Genomic DNA, 13905 nt, shown 5'->3' on the forward strand with positions numbered 1-13905 from the left:
GGCAAACTCCCACTTACATAAGTGCATTTCTTCTCGTCTTGACCCAATACCACAGTTGTGGTCTCTTCTTTTGGTTCTATCCTTTCATCATTTAATCTCGGGTCTAAATCGGCCATTGCCACTATTCTTTCAGTATCATGGTTTGCTTTCAAATTCATCTTTAAACCTGCTGCATAACACTCTCGAGCATCTTTCTGATTGACATAGACCGTTGCTATCTCCCCTTTTTCTGTTGGGAACTTCATAGCTAAATGTGGTGTTGAAACTATTGCCCCCAACTTGTTCAAAGAAGATCGTCCTAACAACACATTATATGATGTAGAAGCATCCACCACCAAGTATCTGATTTTGATCTTTTTAGTTTTATTACCTCTTCCAAATGTGGTCATCAAATCAATGTACCCCTTCGTACTAACTCTTTCCCCCGAGAAGCCAATGATCTGTTCTCGGAAAGGTACAATATTTTCTTCTCTTAGATGCAATCTTTTGAAAGTATCCCAAAACAGAATATCAACTGAACTCCCCCGATCAACCAAGGTTTTCATGACGACATATTCGGCTATTTCTACCGTTATTACCATAGGGTCGTCGTGATCGGGATCAATCTCTTGAAAATCTTCATCTGTAAAAAGCATTGGTGGCAAGGTTCTTCTTTTGAAAATATGATTAATGGTTCTGATACTTCTCCAATGTTGTTTTCTTGCCGATGAGGATTCCTTTCCTGAAAAACCTCCTGAAATTGTGTTTATAAATCCTCTGACCGGCCTTCCCAGACTTCGTTCCCTACTCCGCCTTACTGATTGGGTGTTTTGATAAACCCTATCACTTCTTCTTTCTGGCCTTCCATCCCTTCTATCATCTCTTTTTTCAACTCTCTTTTCTTCTCTTCTTTCAAATCTTTCCACTCTTCTTTGTCCTTTCTCAGGACTTAATCTTATTCTTGCATTTCCTCCTCGGACGAAGCGTTTCAACTACCCTGCTTGAATCAATTCTTCTATTCTATCTTTCAACCCAATGCATTCTTCTGTATGATGACCATGATTTTTATGATACTCGCAATGTTTGGTATGATCTGCTCTTTCTGGTGTTCTTGCTTTTCTTAGTGGTGGTATTATTTCTGCTGCCATAACTTCTTGTAAAACTCTTGCTCTGTTTGTATTCAAAGGTGTGTATTGTTGGAATTTTCGACTTCTGAATTCTTCTCGGGCTCTTCTGACCATAGGTCCGCTTTCTCTTTCTATCACCTTCCTCTCACTTCCATCAATCCTTACCTGGTTTCGGAACTCTCTTAGTTCTTCCATTTGCATAAATTTTGATGCTCGCTGCCTTAATTCATCCAGATTAGTTGCAGGTTTTTTGCAAAGGCTGTCGGCAAATGGTCCCGGTTTTAAGGCTGTTATCATATGGTGCATGGTAACCTCTGGGCTGAGATTTCGAATACCCAAGGCGACCTTTCCAAAGCGTTCCATGAACATTCTTAATGATTCCCCCTTCTCTTGTCTTATGTTCACTAAAGCAATTGATGTTAAATGATGAGGGCGACTAGTCGCAAATTGAGCACCAAATTTTTCCACCAATGTATCGAAACAATCAACACTCAAAGGTGGTAGGCGCGTGAACCAACTTAATGCTACGCCTTTCAGCGTTGTAGGGAACACCCTGCACATAACAACATCATTCCATGTATACAAGCTGATCTGAGTGGTATATATTGCAATGTGTTCATCAGGGTCTGTACTTCCATCGTATTTGTCAATCGTCAAATTTTTCCAATTGTCGGGTAATGGGGTATCAACTATAACATCATAAAACGGATGCTTTCTGGAGGATGCTCCTGTAAAAACCCCAGAGTTTTTAAGCAATCTCCTCTTGGTTTGGGAACTTTCGTTATGATGAAGTCTTTCATTCATTTGTGCTCTAGGTTGAACAGTTTCAAAAGATGAGTTCAAAACTGTTTCCTCTTGTAATTTTCTTCTCATATGTGCATTTTCAGCTTTCAACATACTTATTTCTTCTTCATTATTCTTTTTAACATCTCGAATTCTTTTTGCAGTTGGACCAACATTGCCATTGGCATGTTAACATTGTCTTCCAGATCTCCACCTTGTTCTCCTCCTTGACTCATCTTGTCTTTAACCCTTTTCAACTAACTGTCGGCCCCACGGTGGGCGCCAAAATGTTCTTACAACAGGGACCAAGAACACTCGAAGCAGGTTAACAAGATTAATTGTAAATCTTTCAATCTTGGGTTGGACTCTTTGTTTCTTCGTGGGCCGGATACTCTGGACCTCTCCTCACGTTAGGTGCTCTCGGCTTCTCACTCGGCTGGGTGCTTCTCGGCTTCTCCTTTCCACATATGGGGGGTGTACCTGCAAGTCGCTCCGATGCCAAAGTCAGAAACGATATAATGTTTATCAGATAAAATTCACTCTTACCTTTTTCTTACTCTGAACTCCTATTTATAGGGTTTCTCTAATGGGCTTTCTCCTTTACCTTTGGACTTTCTTTCTACACCTTTTTATTATTTACACACCCCTCATGCAGGTTTTTATCTTAATTGGGTTTCATTTTTATAATAATATTTATATTTTGTTTTATTCTTTTATGTATATCTTTTATGCTCTCGGTCTAAACACCTCTTAGTTACTTAACATATTATTCTCGGCCTAAACCTCTCGGTTTTAGCCTTATCACCTCTTGGTTATTTAGCATGTTATTCTCGGCCTAAACCTCTTGGTTTTAGCCTACCAGTACAAAAATGATTTATGCAGTATTTTTATATTGGTTTGTCTAATAGGGAAGATTACATCCAGTTCTTGACCAACTAGTCAAGTTTCACTAAGTAGACTCTTATTGTGAAGTACAAACGAGTATTATTTAAAATTACAGTCACTCCTAAGTGAACTCATACGAGTACCCTTTCAGATAACAACCACTTTTGGCTGATCTCATTCAAGTATTTTTTTCAACAAGTCACTTCTGACTTAACCCTAGTTTTAAGACAAGTAAAATGCCTTTGTGAACAATAAATCACTATCTTTGCTCATGAGGGATTATGATACATCTTTCGACTATTACAGGGATAAATACTCTCTCTAAGCTTGCTAAAAAATTGAACACAAAATGTGTTCTTACAAAGTTTTATGGACCCAGAAAAAATTTAACAGAGTTTCAACACTTACCAATAATGGCTTTTCTTCATTTTCTTCGGTTCGAAGCATGTCTTTATATCGGCTTAAAGAAAGTAGTCGTTGCATTCTCTTTTAGATTGTTGAGTAAATTTTAACTTATTTGAATGTCTCATTCTTCTTCTTATGGCCTCATGTAACATTCATTGATATTCTCTTCTTCACACAACATCCTTGATAGTTGGCAATACTACATCAAATTATTGTAAAAGTGCACACCATATTAGACAAATAGGGTTGAAATATGTTTGTGTTAAGATAGGTGATGAGTAATGCAACTTTAGTTTGAACTCCAAGAGATCTTAATGTTAATTTGTCTTGAGCACAAATCCTCTAAGCGACAAATGGTGAAGATAATCATTGCAACACATACTTAAGCTACGATAATTTTCTTTATGTTTACGTTAATTTTAAGATTTGTTTGCACTTACCGTCTGATCTTCATTAATACTTATTAGACGAAGTGGAAAGTTTGCAAAATGTTTTATAGTCTGTCAAACGAAGCACATGCACTTGAATGATCTTCTATTTGTTGAACCAAGTGGTGTTCAAGCTTTGAAGAATCCAAACCCTTTGAAGGATGTTGAAGCCTTGGTTGTGCTTGTTGTTGCTGTGCTGTTTTAGTTAGGATCTGGGGTAGATTGTGTTTGTAATCCACCTCTTGATTGAATCCAAAGCATAGGCATTCTCAATCTTTTTGAAAGAAAAATGTTTTTCAAACTAAGTTAGAAACAACCGATTGTTGTGTCGAAACAACCGATTGTTTATACTTAGATGTTTTTAGAAAAGATTGAAAACTGTTTTTCAAATGGTTAAGTTGTTAAAACCAAAACAACCGATTGATTCGAGGAAACAACCGATTGTTTGTTTTGGTACCATAACAGAAAAATTGTTTTATCCTTGACTGAGCTTTAAATATTTTAATTGCTTACGCTCCAATCTTTAAATGCTTTGACCAATCATTAAATGCAATGAATAAGTTTGTTAAGATTTGATAACAAACAATATCTTTGAATAAATTCAGAAAAACAATTTTGAGTAACTATCTTTCTTTTGAATACAAGTTTTGGAGTTTTTCAAAGAACTGAGATTGCTTAGAGTTTGTGATTGATCAAAGTGTGTGGAATAGGATTTTGACTTGTATTGATTTCAAATTATCTTCTGTAACAAGTGTAATCCTTGTACTCTGTGAAACAAGTTTCGTTTGTGTGTTTGCTGAGATTTGTTGTGTGTTCTTGAGGGGATCAAGATCAGAAATCTTAGTGTTGGTGTGTTGGCCAAGAGAAGTGTGTGTCTTGAGGGGATCAAGGTCACTTTCTTGATTGTGGTGTAAGTGATCAAGGTGTGATTGCTTAGTGGATTTCCTCAGAGGTTTCTGAGAAGACTGGATGTAGCTCTGGGTTTGGAGTGAACCAGTATAAACATTTGTGTACATTTTCTCTATCCCTAACTCTTTAAATTTAGTTTTGATATTTGTTTACTGGTATAAACAACCGATTGTTTTTGTGAAACAACCGATTGTTTTGCTAGTGCAGTGCTTTAAGCTTTGTGTTTTGAAAAACTAATTTCTTAATCAAGGTATTCGCAAAGCATTTTCATTCAAGGCTTAAAAGATTACGAAAACTCTCTTTAAACAATTCATCCCCCTCTAGTTTAAAGTCATATATTCTAACACTATTTTCCTTTAGCGTTTGTCAAACACAGTTGCATCATGATTCATACTTTGTTAGTTTAACAACTTACTCAAAATCATAGGGTTGTTGCAATTTTTCTCTAACAATCTTTTTTTTTCATGGTACTTAAAACAATAAAGGTTGAACATGAGATTTTATAAATGTAGAGCAACAAATCAAGTTTTCTCAAAATATTTCCACAAAAGATTTCCAATCAACATATTTATTGTTTAGAACATATCAACTTGATAAATAAACATAGTTTGAACAACTGAGATGAATGTTGTTAGCCATCTTCTTAGACATTATCTTTGAGTTGAATAATTTTTGAAAGTCTACAACCCATCAGTGTTCTTCTACTCCCCCTAGGCTTGAGCTTCCTCTTCTTTGTTGAAAGCTCCCTTTGAGCTTGTGAACAACAAATGGGTGGTATACTTTACTTCCAAATAGAATAACATATTGTAGAGGGAGGGAATGATGCAGACATCCAAGCCCAAGGGCCACGCACAACAAGATTGGAATATTAAAATAAAATAATATTATTATTTCATTTGGAGTTAGGATTTGAACTCAGGACCAAGTACAGAGTATCAACCTAACCACTAGGACAAATGATCATTCTTGAAATATAAGGATTGTAATATCGTCTTAATTTCTTACAAACAAGAAAAGACCTTTGTAATTTATACACTGTTGAAACTCAGAATAGGGACGAATATTTGACAATTTTAGAGAGTGTTTCTCTGCTAGGGTTTTTCCCTGTATCTTACGATCTTATCAAGAATCCACCAATTCTTGTGACGATCATCCTTAGGCTTATCAAACTTTGTTTGTGGCGCCTTCCTTTATCCAGGTTTCTATTGTTACTGTTTTGAATTTATTCCATTCCGTAACCCTAAATTCCCAATTTTATTGTCATTCCTATTTGGATTCATATCAGTTGGTATTCAGAGCAAAGAATTGAGTCATAATATAATTGTGCATCCTGTATTTTTTTCCCCTCATTATTGTGCACGGTACTGTTCACGACACTGTTCACGGTACTGCTCATTTTTTATTTTTTTATTTTTTTAAAAAAAAGCAGAAATAGAAAAAAAAGAAGAAGAAATAGAAAAAAGAAAAGAAAAAAAAAGGAAGAAGAAGAGGAAAACAAAAATAGAAAAAATAAAGAACAAGAGGAAAACAGAAGAAAAAAATAGTTCTTATTCAGTGCATACTTGGTGTTTGTTAAAAGTTCTAAAAGTGTCCTGTCTACATATTTTATTTTCTCTATATATTGTTTTTGTTTGCTGTTTTTTAATTGTCTTGCTTGTTTGTTGATAGTGAAATTGTTCTTCACTATTTTGTTCTTTACTATTATTTTTAATTGATTCTGATTGCTACTTTTGAAAGTGATTATGGATTATTGATTGCTTGATTCTTGTAAGAACCTTAAGTAGAGAAAGAATGGTAAAAGGCAGTGTGATCATTAGAAAAAAAAGCCTTATTGTGTGAAACACGAGTGTTGAGTGTAAACACGTGAGAAAGTGGTGTGAGGCCCAAACTTATTGTTATTTGTAATCTGTTTACTTGAGCATGGCAGGGGAACCGTCAGATAGTGGACTGTCTCAACTACAGATGCAAGCCTTAACACAACACTTGGAAAGGATAATGAAACAACAAAGTGATGAACTCCATGAGAGGTTGGATCAAATGGAGCAAGCGCAACAAGTAAATCCAGAAAATAGAGGGAAAGATAGGAGGAGGAGAAAAGAAAATGATGGAGAACAAAGAACTCTGAGAATTGATGGAATAAAATTAAATATTCCCACATTCAATGGAAAAAGTGATCCTGATGCTTACTTGGAGTTGGAAATTAAAGTAAAGCATGTGTTTGCTTGCAATGAGTGTAATGAGGAGCAGAAGATGAAGTTGGCAGTAGTTGAATTTTCACATTATGCCTTAACTTGGTGGAATAAATACCAAAGGGAGAGAATTAAATATGAGGAACCCATGGTGAACACTTGGACAGAAATGAAAAGGATTATGAGGAAGAGATATATTCCAACAAGCTACAATAGGGATTTGCAACTCAAACTTCAAAGAATGACTCAAGGAAATAAAAGTGTGGAAGAGTATTTTAAAAAGATGGAGGTAACCATGATTAGAGCTGGAAAGAATGAAGAAAACGAAGCAATCATGGCAAGATTTTTGAATGGATTGAATCATGATATTAGGAATGTTGTGGAGCTGCAAGAGTATTTTGACATGAAAGAGTTGTTGCACAAGGTTAACCAAGTAGAACAACAACTCAAGAGGAAGGGAATCATGAGGAGTTCTAACAATAATAAAAATTTCTATTGGAAGGATAAGGCGATGAAGGATAAAGGAGTTCCCTCAAGTTCAGTCACTTCTTCAAGTGGGAAGTCACCTCATAGATATAGTAACTCACCACCTAAAAGGAAAACAAGTGAGATAAAATGTTTCAAATGCTTGGGAAGAGGACATTATGCTTCAGAATGTCCAACAAAAAAGAATATGATCAGTTTATCAAAGACACAAATAGATAGTGAACCTTCAAGTGAAGAAGAGAAGGAGGATGTAGAGGTGGAGTTGGATGCATTGGAGGGTGATTTGTTGATGATTCGAAGGCTTTTAGGAAGCAAAATGCAAGCTTTGGACCAAACCCAAAGGGAAAATATTTTCCATACTACATGTTCCATTCAAGGGAAAATATGTTCAGTCATAGTTGATAGTGGAAGTTGCACCAATGTAGGTAGCTCAAGACTAGTTACCAAATTGAATTTGGAGACAAAACCACACCCAAGGCCATACAAGCTTCAATGGCTTAGTGAAGATGGAGAGATGACAGTGAGTAAGCAAGTTGAGGTGCACCTATCCATAGGACAATATAATGACAATGTCTTGTGTGATGTGGTTCCAATGGAGGCAACTCACATTTTGTTAGGGAGGTCGTGGCAGTTTGACACCAAGGCTATTCATGATGGTTTCACCAATAAAATCTCTTTCATGCAGAATAATATGAAGATCATTCTCAAACCCTTATCTCCTAGAGAGGTTTGTGAGAATCAAATCAAATTGAGAGAAAAGAGAGTCCAAGAGAAAAGAGAGATGAGTGAAACACCTAAACTGAGCAAGAGTGAAACACCTAAAAAGAGAGAAACACATGAGAGAAAAATGAGTGGATTACTGAAAGTGAATGAAGTGAAAAAGTTGCTACTTTTTAGCAAACCCCTTTACTTACTTTATTGCAAAAACAATACTTTGGTTGCTGACCATTCTAATCAAATTAATTTTCTTCCTAGTGTTGAGTCTTTGTTGCAGGAATTCCAGGATGTGTTTCCAAGTGAAGTTCCTAGAGGACTCCCACCCCTAAGGGGAATTGAACATCACATTGACCTTCTTCTAGGAGCATCTTTGCCTAATAGGCCAGCTTATAAAAGCAACCCTCAAGAGACAAAGGAAATCCAAACTCAAGTTGAAGAATTGATAGTACAATAGACCATGAGCCCATATGTTGTTCCAGTAATTTTGGTGCCTAAAAATGATGGTTATTGGAGGATGCGCACAGATTGCAGAGCACTCAATAACATTACCATCAAGTATAGACACCATATTCCCAGGTTAGATGATTTATTGGATGAACTGTACGGTGCTTGTATATTTTCAAAAAATTGACTTAAGAAGTTGTTACCATCAAATTAGGGTTAGGAATGGGAATGAATGGAAAACTGTCTTTACAACAAAATATGGATTGTATGACTGGCGTGTGTTGCTATTTGGGCTAAAAAATGCCTCAAGCACTTTTATGAGATTAATGAACTATGTTTTGAGAGAATTTTTGGGCAAATTTTTTGTGGTGTATTTTCATAACATCTTGATCTATACCACTAGTTTGGAATTACATGAGGAACATTTGTGTGTTGTTTTAAATGTTCTTAGAATAGAAAAGTTGTATGCTAATCTTGAGAAATGCACATTTTGTACTGAACAAATTGCATTCTTGTGTTTTGTGGTAAGTGTCAAAGGAGTTCATGTAGATTATGAAAAGGTGACGGCTATCCAAGAATTATGTTTACATCATGTTGAGTTTGCTTACAATATGGTTGTTGACAACACATCGAATTGTGATCCATTTGAAATTTTGTATGGATTAAATCCTTTAACTCCAATATATTTGTTAACTATGCCTAACATTTCTGTTTTAAAGCATAAAGATACACAGGCTAAGGTTGACTATGTGAGAAAGCAACATAAAAAGGTTGAAGCACAAGTTGAAGAAAAATGTGAAGGTTATTTTAAACAAGTTAACAAAGGAAGAAAGAAAGTAATAATCTAGACGGGATAAACCTTTTCAAGTGTTAGAAATGATTAATGACAATGCCTACAAGATTGATATTTTAAGTAAGTACAATATGAGTAGCACTTTTAATGTGTCTGATTTGTCTCCTCAAGTCTTTTTCAAGAGGGAGGGAATGATGCAGACATCCAAGCCCAAGAGCCACGCACAACAAGATTGGAATATTAAAATAAAAAAATATTATTATTTTATTTGGAGTTAGGATTTGAACTCAAGACCAAGTATAAAATATCAACCTAACCACTAGGACAAATGATCATTCTTGAAATATAAGGATTGTAATATCGTCTTATTTTCTTACAAACAAGAAAAGACCTTTGTAATTTATACACTGTTGAAATTCAGAATAGGGACAAATATTTTGACAATTTTAGAGAGTGTTTCTCTGCTAGGGTTTTCCCCTGTATCTTGCGATCTTATCAAGAATCCACCAATTCTTGTGGCGATCATCCTTAGGCTTATCAAACTTTGTTTGTGGCGCCTTCCTTTATCCAGGTTTCTATTGTTACTGTTTTGAATTTATAATGTTCCGTAACCCTAAATTCCCAATTTTATTGTCATTTCTATTTGGATTCATATCAAGTAAGTAATAGAATGACTAAAGCTTTTGGTCTTTCTCCATGATGGAGACCAACTCAAAACGTGTTGGTCATCTTGGAGGCTCATTGAACATACGATAGGATTCGTCGTCTCCGTCTTCAATAACCTCTTAAACCTTGTAGAGATGAAAGGGTACTCGTGATTAAGGGTGATCTACAACGAGCATGTAAGAGGTTTCAGGAGTTGTGTAATGTTGCAATGAGCCAAAAACAAAGCATTTTATTGAACTTTTCTTCTCATTCTTCTCCAAGGGATGAAATTTTTATATCATCATAGGTGATGATTTTCCACAAATGATAATGTGTGGATTTAAAATACATTTCCACTTTTTCCTTCGAGTATAAAAAGTCTTCGCCCAACAATGCATGTAGTCTGGTGAGGGAAGATCCTTTAGTTATCAAGTGTGGCACCATTTCTACCATGTTGAATATTTTTCCTCTATTGTTGTTAGGAGCTCAACCTTATAGAGCTTTAATACCAATTGTAAGAAATAGGAAAACACAATAAGGGAGGGTTTTTTTTTGCTTTTTGGATGTAGTGTGTGGTACTAGGCATTAGACGATAGGTTTAATACTAGTATGACGAATTGAAAAATATTTTAACAAACTTAGTTTGAAAATTTTCATGTTCTTAAGTTAGTTGCAAGAAAATAACATGTAATGTACAAAAAGATGAATGGGAAGAATTTACGCAACATCTTATATAGGTTTGTCTGATAGTGTAGACTACATCCATTTCTTGACTAACCAGTCAAGTTACACTAAGTAGACAACTACTATGAAGTTCAAATAAGTATTCTTTTAAATTGCAACCACTCTTGGCTAATGCCATCAAGTATTTTTTGGCACTTATATGCTCCTAACTAAAAGTCCCATGTATTTTTTCGGATTGCAAGCACTCCCGATTAACCCTGTTCAAGTATTCTTTTAACAAGTCACTTTTGACTTAAGACAAATAAAATGTCGTTGTGAACAACAAATCACTAGTTTTTCTCACTAGAGAGAGATTACACGACGATTACAAGAATAAGTTTAGGAGCAACTAGCTTTCAAAGGGAGAGGAATTGGATGAACTCTGAACTTTTCTTTCCAATTTCTTAAAGTGTTTCTTGATTGGTTATGAAATGTACTATCAAAAGTAATTATAATTTACCAATATAATATTTAAAACAATTTATAAATAACCATTAGATAATGGTTAATAATAAAGATAATCAATTATATTACTAATAATAATTTATCCTGTTAACTTATAATTGATTCTTTTGTGTCGGAAATTTTTTTCAAAACATTTTTAAAAAATACTTAAGTTTAAATCAAGGTTTACGATAAATATAATTCTTATTCTAAAGTTAATCATACCTATATATAATTTACATTCATTAGAACATACAAACTATAAACAAAATAATATATTATGTTTTATCATCAAAATACAAAAAATTAAATTAAGTTAAACTAATTCTTTGATATTTAAGATTTCTAATAAGCTTTTGATCAAGAAAAAAGAATCTAATATTTAGTTATCTTATGAAAATAAATTATAAAGAGACTTAAAATTTCCTAATTTCTCTCTTCACTCCTTCGATGTTATATATTTGTTATCAGTATAATGTGCGCGAACTTACTAACGCATCGAAACTAATAAATAACCCTTATTAACTAACTTAAAAATTTATTCGACCAAAACAATACTATTTGGTGAAACAATTTATTTCACTAGTTCGTAATATTAAATCCTTAATAGTCATTCTCACTTTTACCAAAGATAATTTTTTTTAAATATAATATTAAGTTATTTATATTATCTAATTTTATTTATTTATTTATTTATCTTATATTCAAAATAATTTATATTAGGAATTTTCATATTAAATGCCATAATTTCTTATCCCACTCCCTTAGTAATATAACAAATGAGAAGTCATGATATTTCATAATCAATTTAAAGTTATATTCCATAATAAGTAATTTGAAACACTTCTTAATCATGTAATCTAAAACTATCCAAAATATATCTTGTATTACGCAATTTAGAATAAAAATATAGGATATAGTTATGGATCACATAATTTAAAATAACCATATTTTAGATTACACAATTATTAAACAATATGAATTACGTTATTAATAACTATATTTAAAAAATGATATACTTTTGTTCTGGATTATGCACTTTAAAATATTACTTTAGATTATATTTCAAATTATGAAATTATGAAATTATGTAATTATGTTTTAGATTAATTCTAACAGTGATTATATAATTTAGAATATATTATAACAAAACACGTTGATATTTTTTTTATATATTATAAGGGTAGGTGGGTGAAGAAAATATAAAGGTGGAAATAGAAATAACAATTATTAATTGTGAGTTTTGGTTGGATTCGGGCTTCAAAAGGGTGTATAGAAATCAAACTGTACGCTTTTGTTTCTTACACCCTCATAATTTCTAACTGCAATCTCATAATTTCTAAAATGATATTTTACTGATCATAAGGTAACATCTGGATTACTTATTCCATAAATCTTTCAGAACAAGCTTTCTAAATTTTCAGAACATGATTACTATAATATGATTTCCAAAACATAATTTTTGGAACAAATAAAATGTATTATAGAACAAGTTTTTCATAATTAGTTTTCTGAAACATATGAAATATGTTCCAGAACATATGAGTTATGTTCCAAAACAGGATTTTCAAAACAAAATTTTCAGAATAAGCTTTCCAAAAAATATATAATATTTTTAGAACTAATTTTTTGGAACAAATTTTTCATTAAATCAAATATTTTACTCTATTTGCCCTCTCTTCTTGTTCCTCTCAAAGAATACAATGGAGAATATAATTTTTGCAAGCAATGATCTTAACAAGCACACACTCCAATGGAATATTTAAGGGTCAAAAGTTTTCTTTTCGTTTTAAAAATAATCCTTTTTTCTTTATTCTTTTTTCAATCACTAAAACGTCATTTTGACATCTAATATAGATATAAGTTTAAAATGCTTGCCTAATTATTTTTCCCTTTCATGTACATGAAAAATAAAACCAAATGAACTTTTTATTTTTATTTAAAGTGCAGCAACTAAATACAATAAATAAAATAAAGAATCCAGTGATATATATTGAAAATGGTGTATAAAACTATAAATTAAAACAACTCCCTCCTTGTCCCAATAATTAAGTTAAGGAATGTCATTTATCAAAACTCCCTCCAAATAAAAGATTTACAACAATGGCAACAAACTTTTGGATTATATACATTAATTTTTTGACAACATCAAATAACTGAAAAACAACTATAGTAAGAGTTTAATCCTAAAGAATTTTTATCTAAAAAAAGTAACAATAGCTTTTCTTTGGAAATAACTAAATTGTTTTCCTTTTCTTCACATTTCTTAATATTAGGATAAAAAGTAAAAGAAAACCACTAACTCTTGTTTACTAAAGCATTAGTAAGACTTAATTAAAGCAACAACAATTCAACTCAGAAGAAAGGTGTTGGTTTTTGGTGTTATTGAATGGTGGACATTTCTCGTTCTAGTCATTAATCAATGGGGCATAGCCAAACCAACCATTATCAAGATTTGTTAGAACATTTCACAACTGTTCTACCCTCCAATACTACACAAAACCATAAATGAATCTTTGTATGGTATATTTAAATAGAATGACACTTAAGCCATGAGGATAAAAGTTACCAAGAATGGATGAACAAAAGAAAGATTGATATCATCTTACTCCTTTTATATCTCCCATCTTTCATCCATTTGGAAGCTTAATTTTCAACGTTCAGAAAGTGAAAAACAATGAGCAAATACCATACCATTATTCATTATTCGTACCTTAAGCTGCGACAATGCTAGTGTGTTTGATTCACTGTTGGAGGCAAAGTTATGGCACACCATCAACGAAATGGGAATTTAAGATTAAGAATTTGGAAAAGGGTTAAGGTTTGGGCACCGTTCTGTTTTGGATTTGGGAAGAAAAGTTGGAACAAAAGTGCCTTTACATTTCTTCCAATTTCTCCTATTTAAAATCTGAGCGTGGGGATTTGGGTTTCTTGCCAATTTTAATTTT

At 33.1% G+C, this 13905-nt stretch overlaps 1 protein-coding gene and 1 pseudogene across 1 annotated transcript; one reads left to right on the forward strand and one right to left on the reverse strand.

The window, feature by feature from the left end:
- Positions 1-971: 971 nt before the first annotated feature.
- Positions 972-2003, reverse strand: LOC150027880 (uncharacterized). Its single transcript, XM_090300938.1, has one exon. It carries the CDS (start codon positions 2001-2003, stop codon positions 972-974), a length of 1032 nt encoding a protein of 343 aa, XP_090157064.1.
- A 4316-nt stretch (positions 2004-6319) lies between these two features.
- LOC150027881 (uncharacterized) lies at positions 6320-8539 on the forward strand (annotated as a pseudogene).
- The last annotated feature ends 5366 nt before the right edge of the window (positions 8540-13905 follow it).

Source organism: Phaseolus vulgaris, chromosome 4 (genome assembly GCF_051622355.1).
Source record: "Phaseolus vulgaris cultivar YP4 chromosome 4, ASM5162235v1, whole genome shotgun sequence".
NCBI classification, from domain to species: Eukaryota; Viridiplantae; Streptophyta; class Magnoliopsida; order Fabales; family Fabaceae; genus Phaseolus; species Phaseolus vulgaris.

Excerpts from the sequence above, each read along its gene's own strand:
- LOC150027880 (XM_090300938.1), bottom strand. The coding sequence starts at position 2,003 with ATGTTGAAAGCTGAAAATGCACATATGAGAAGAAAATTACAAGAGGAA.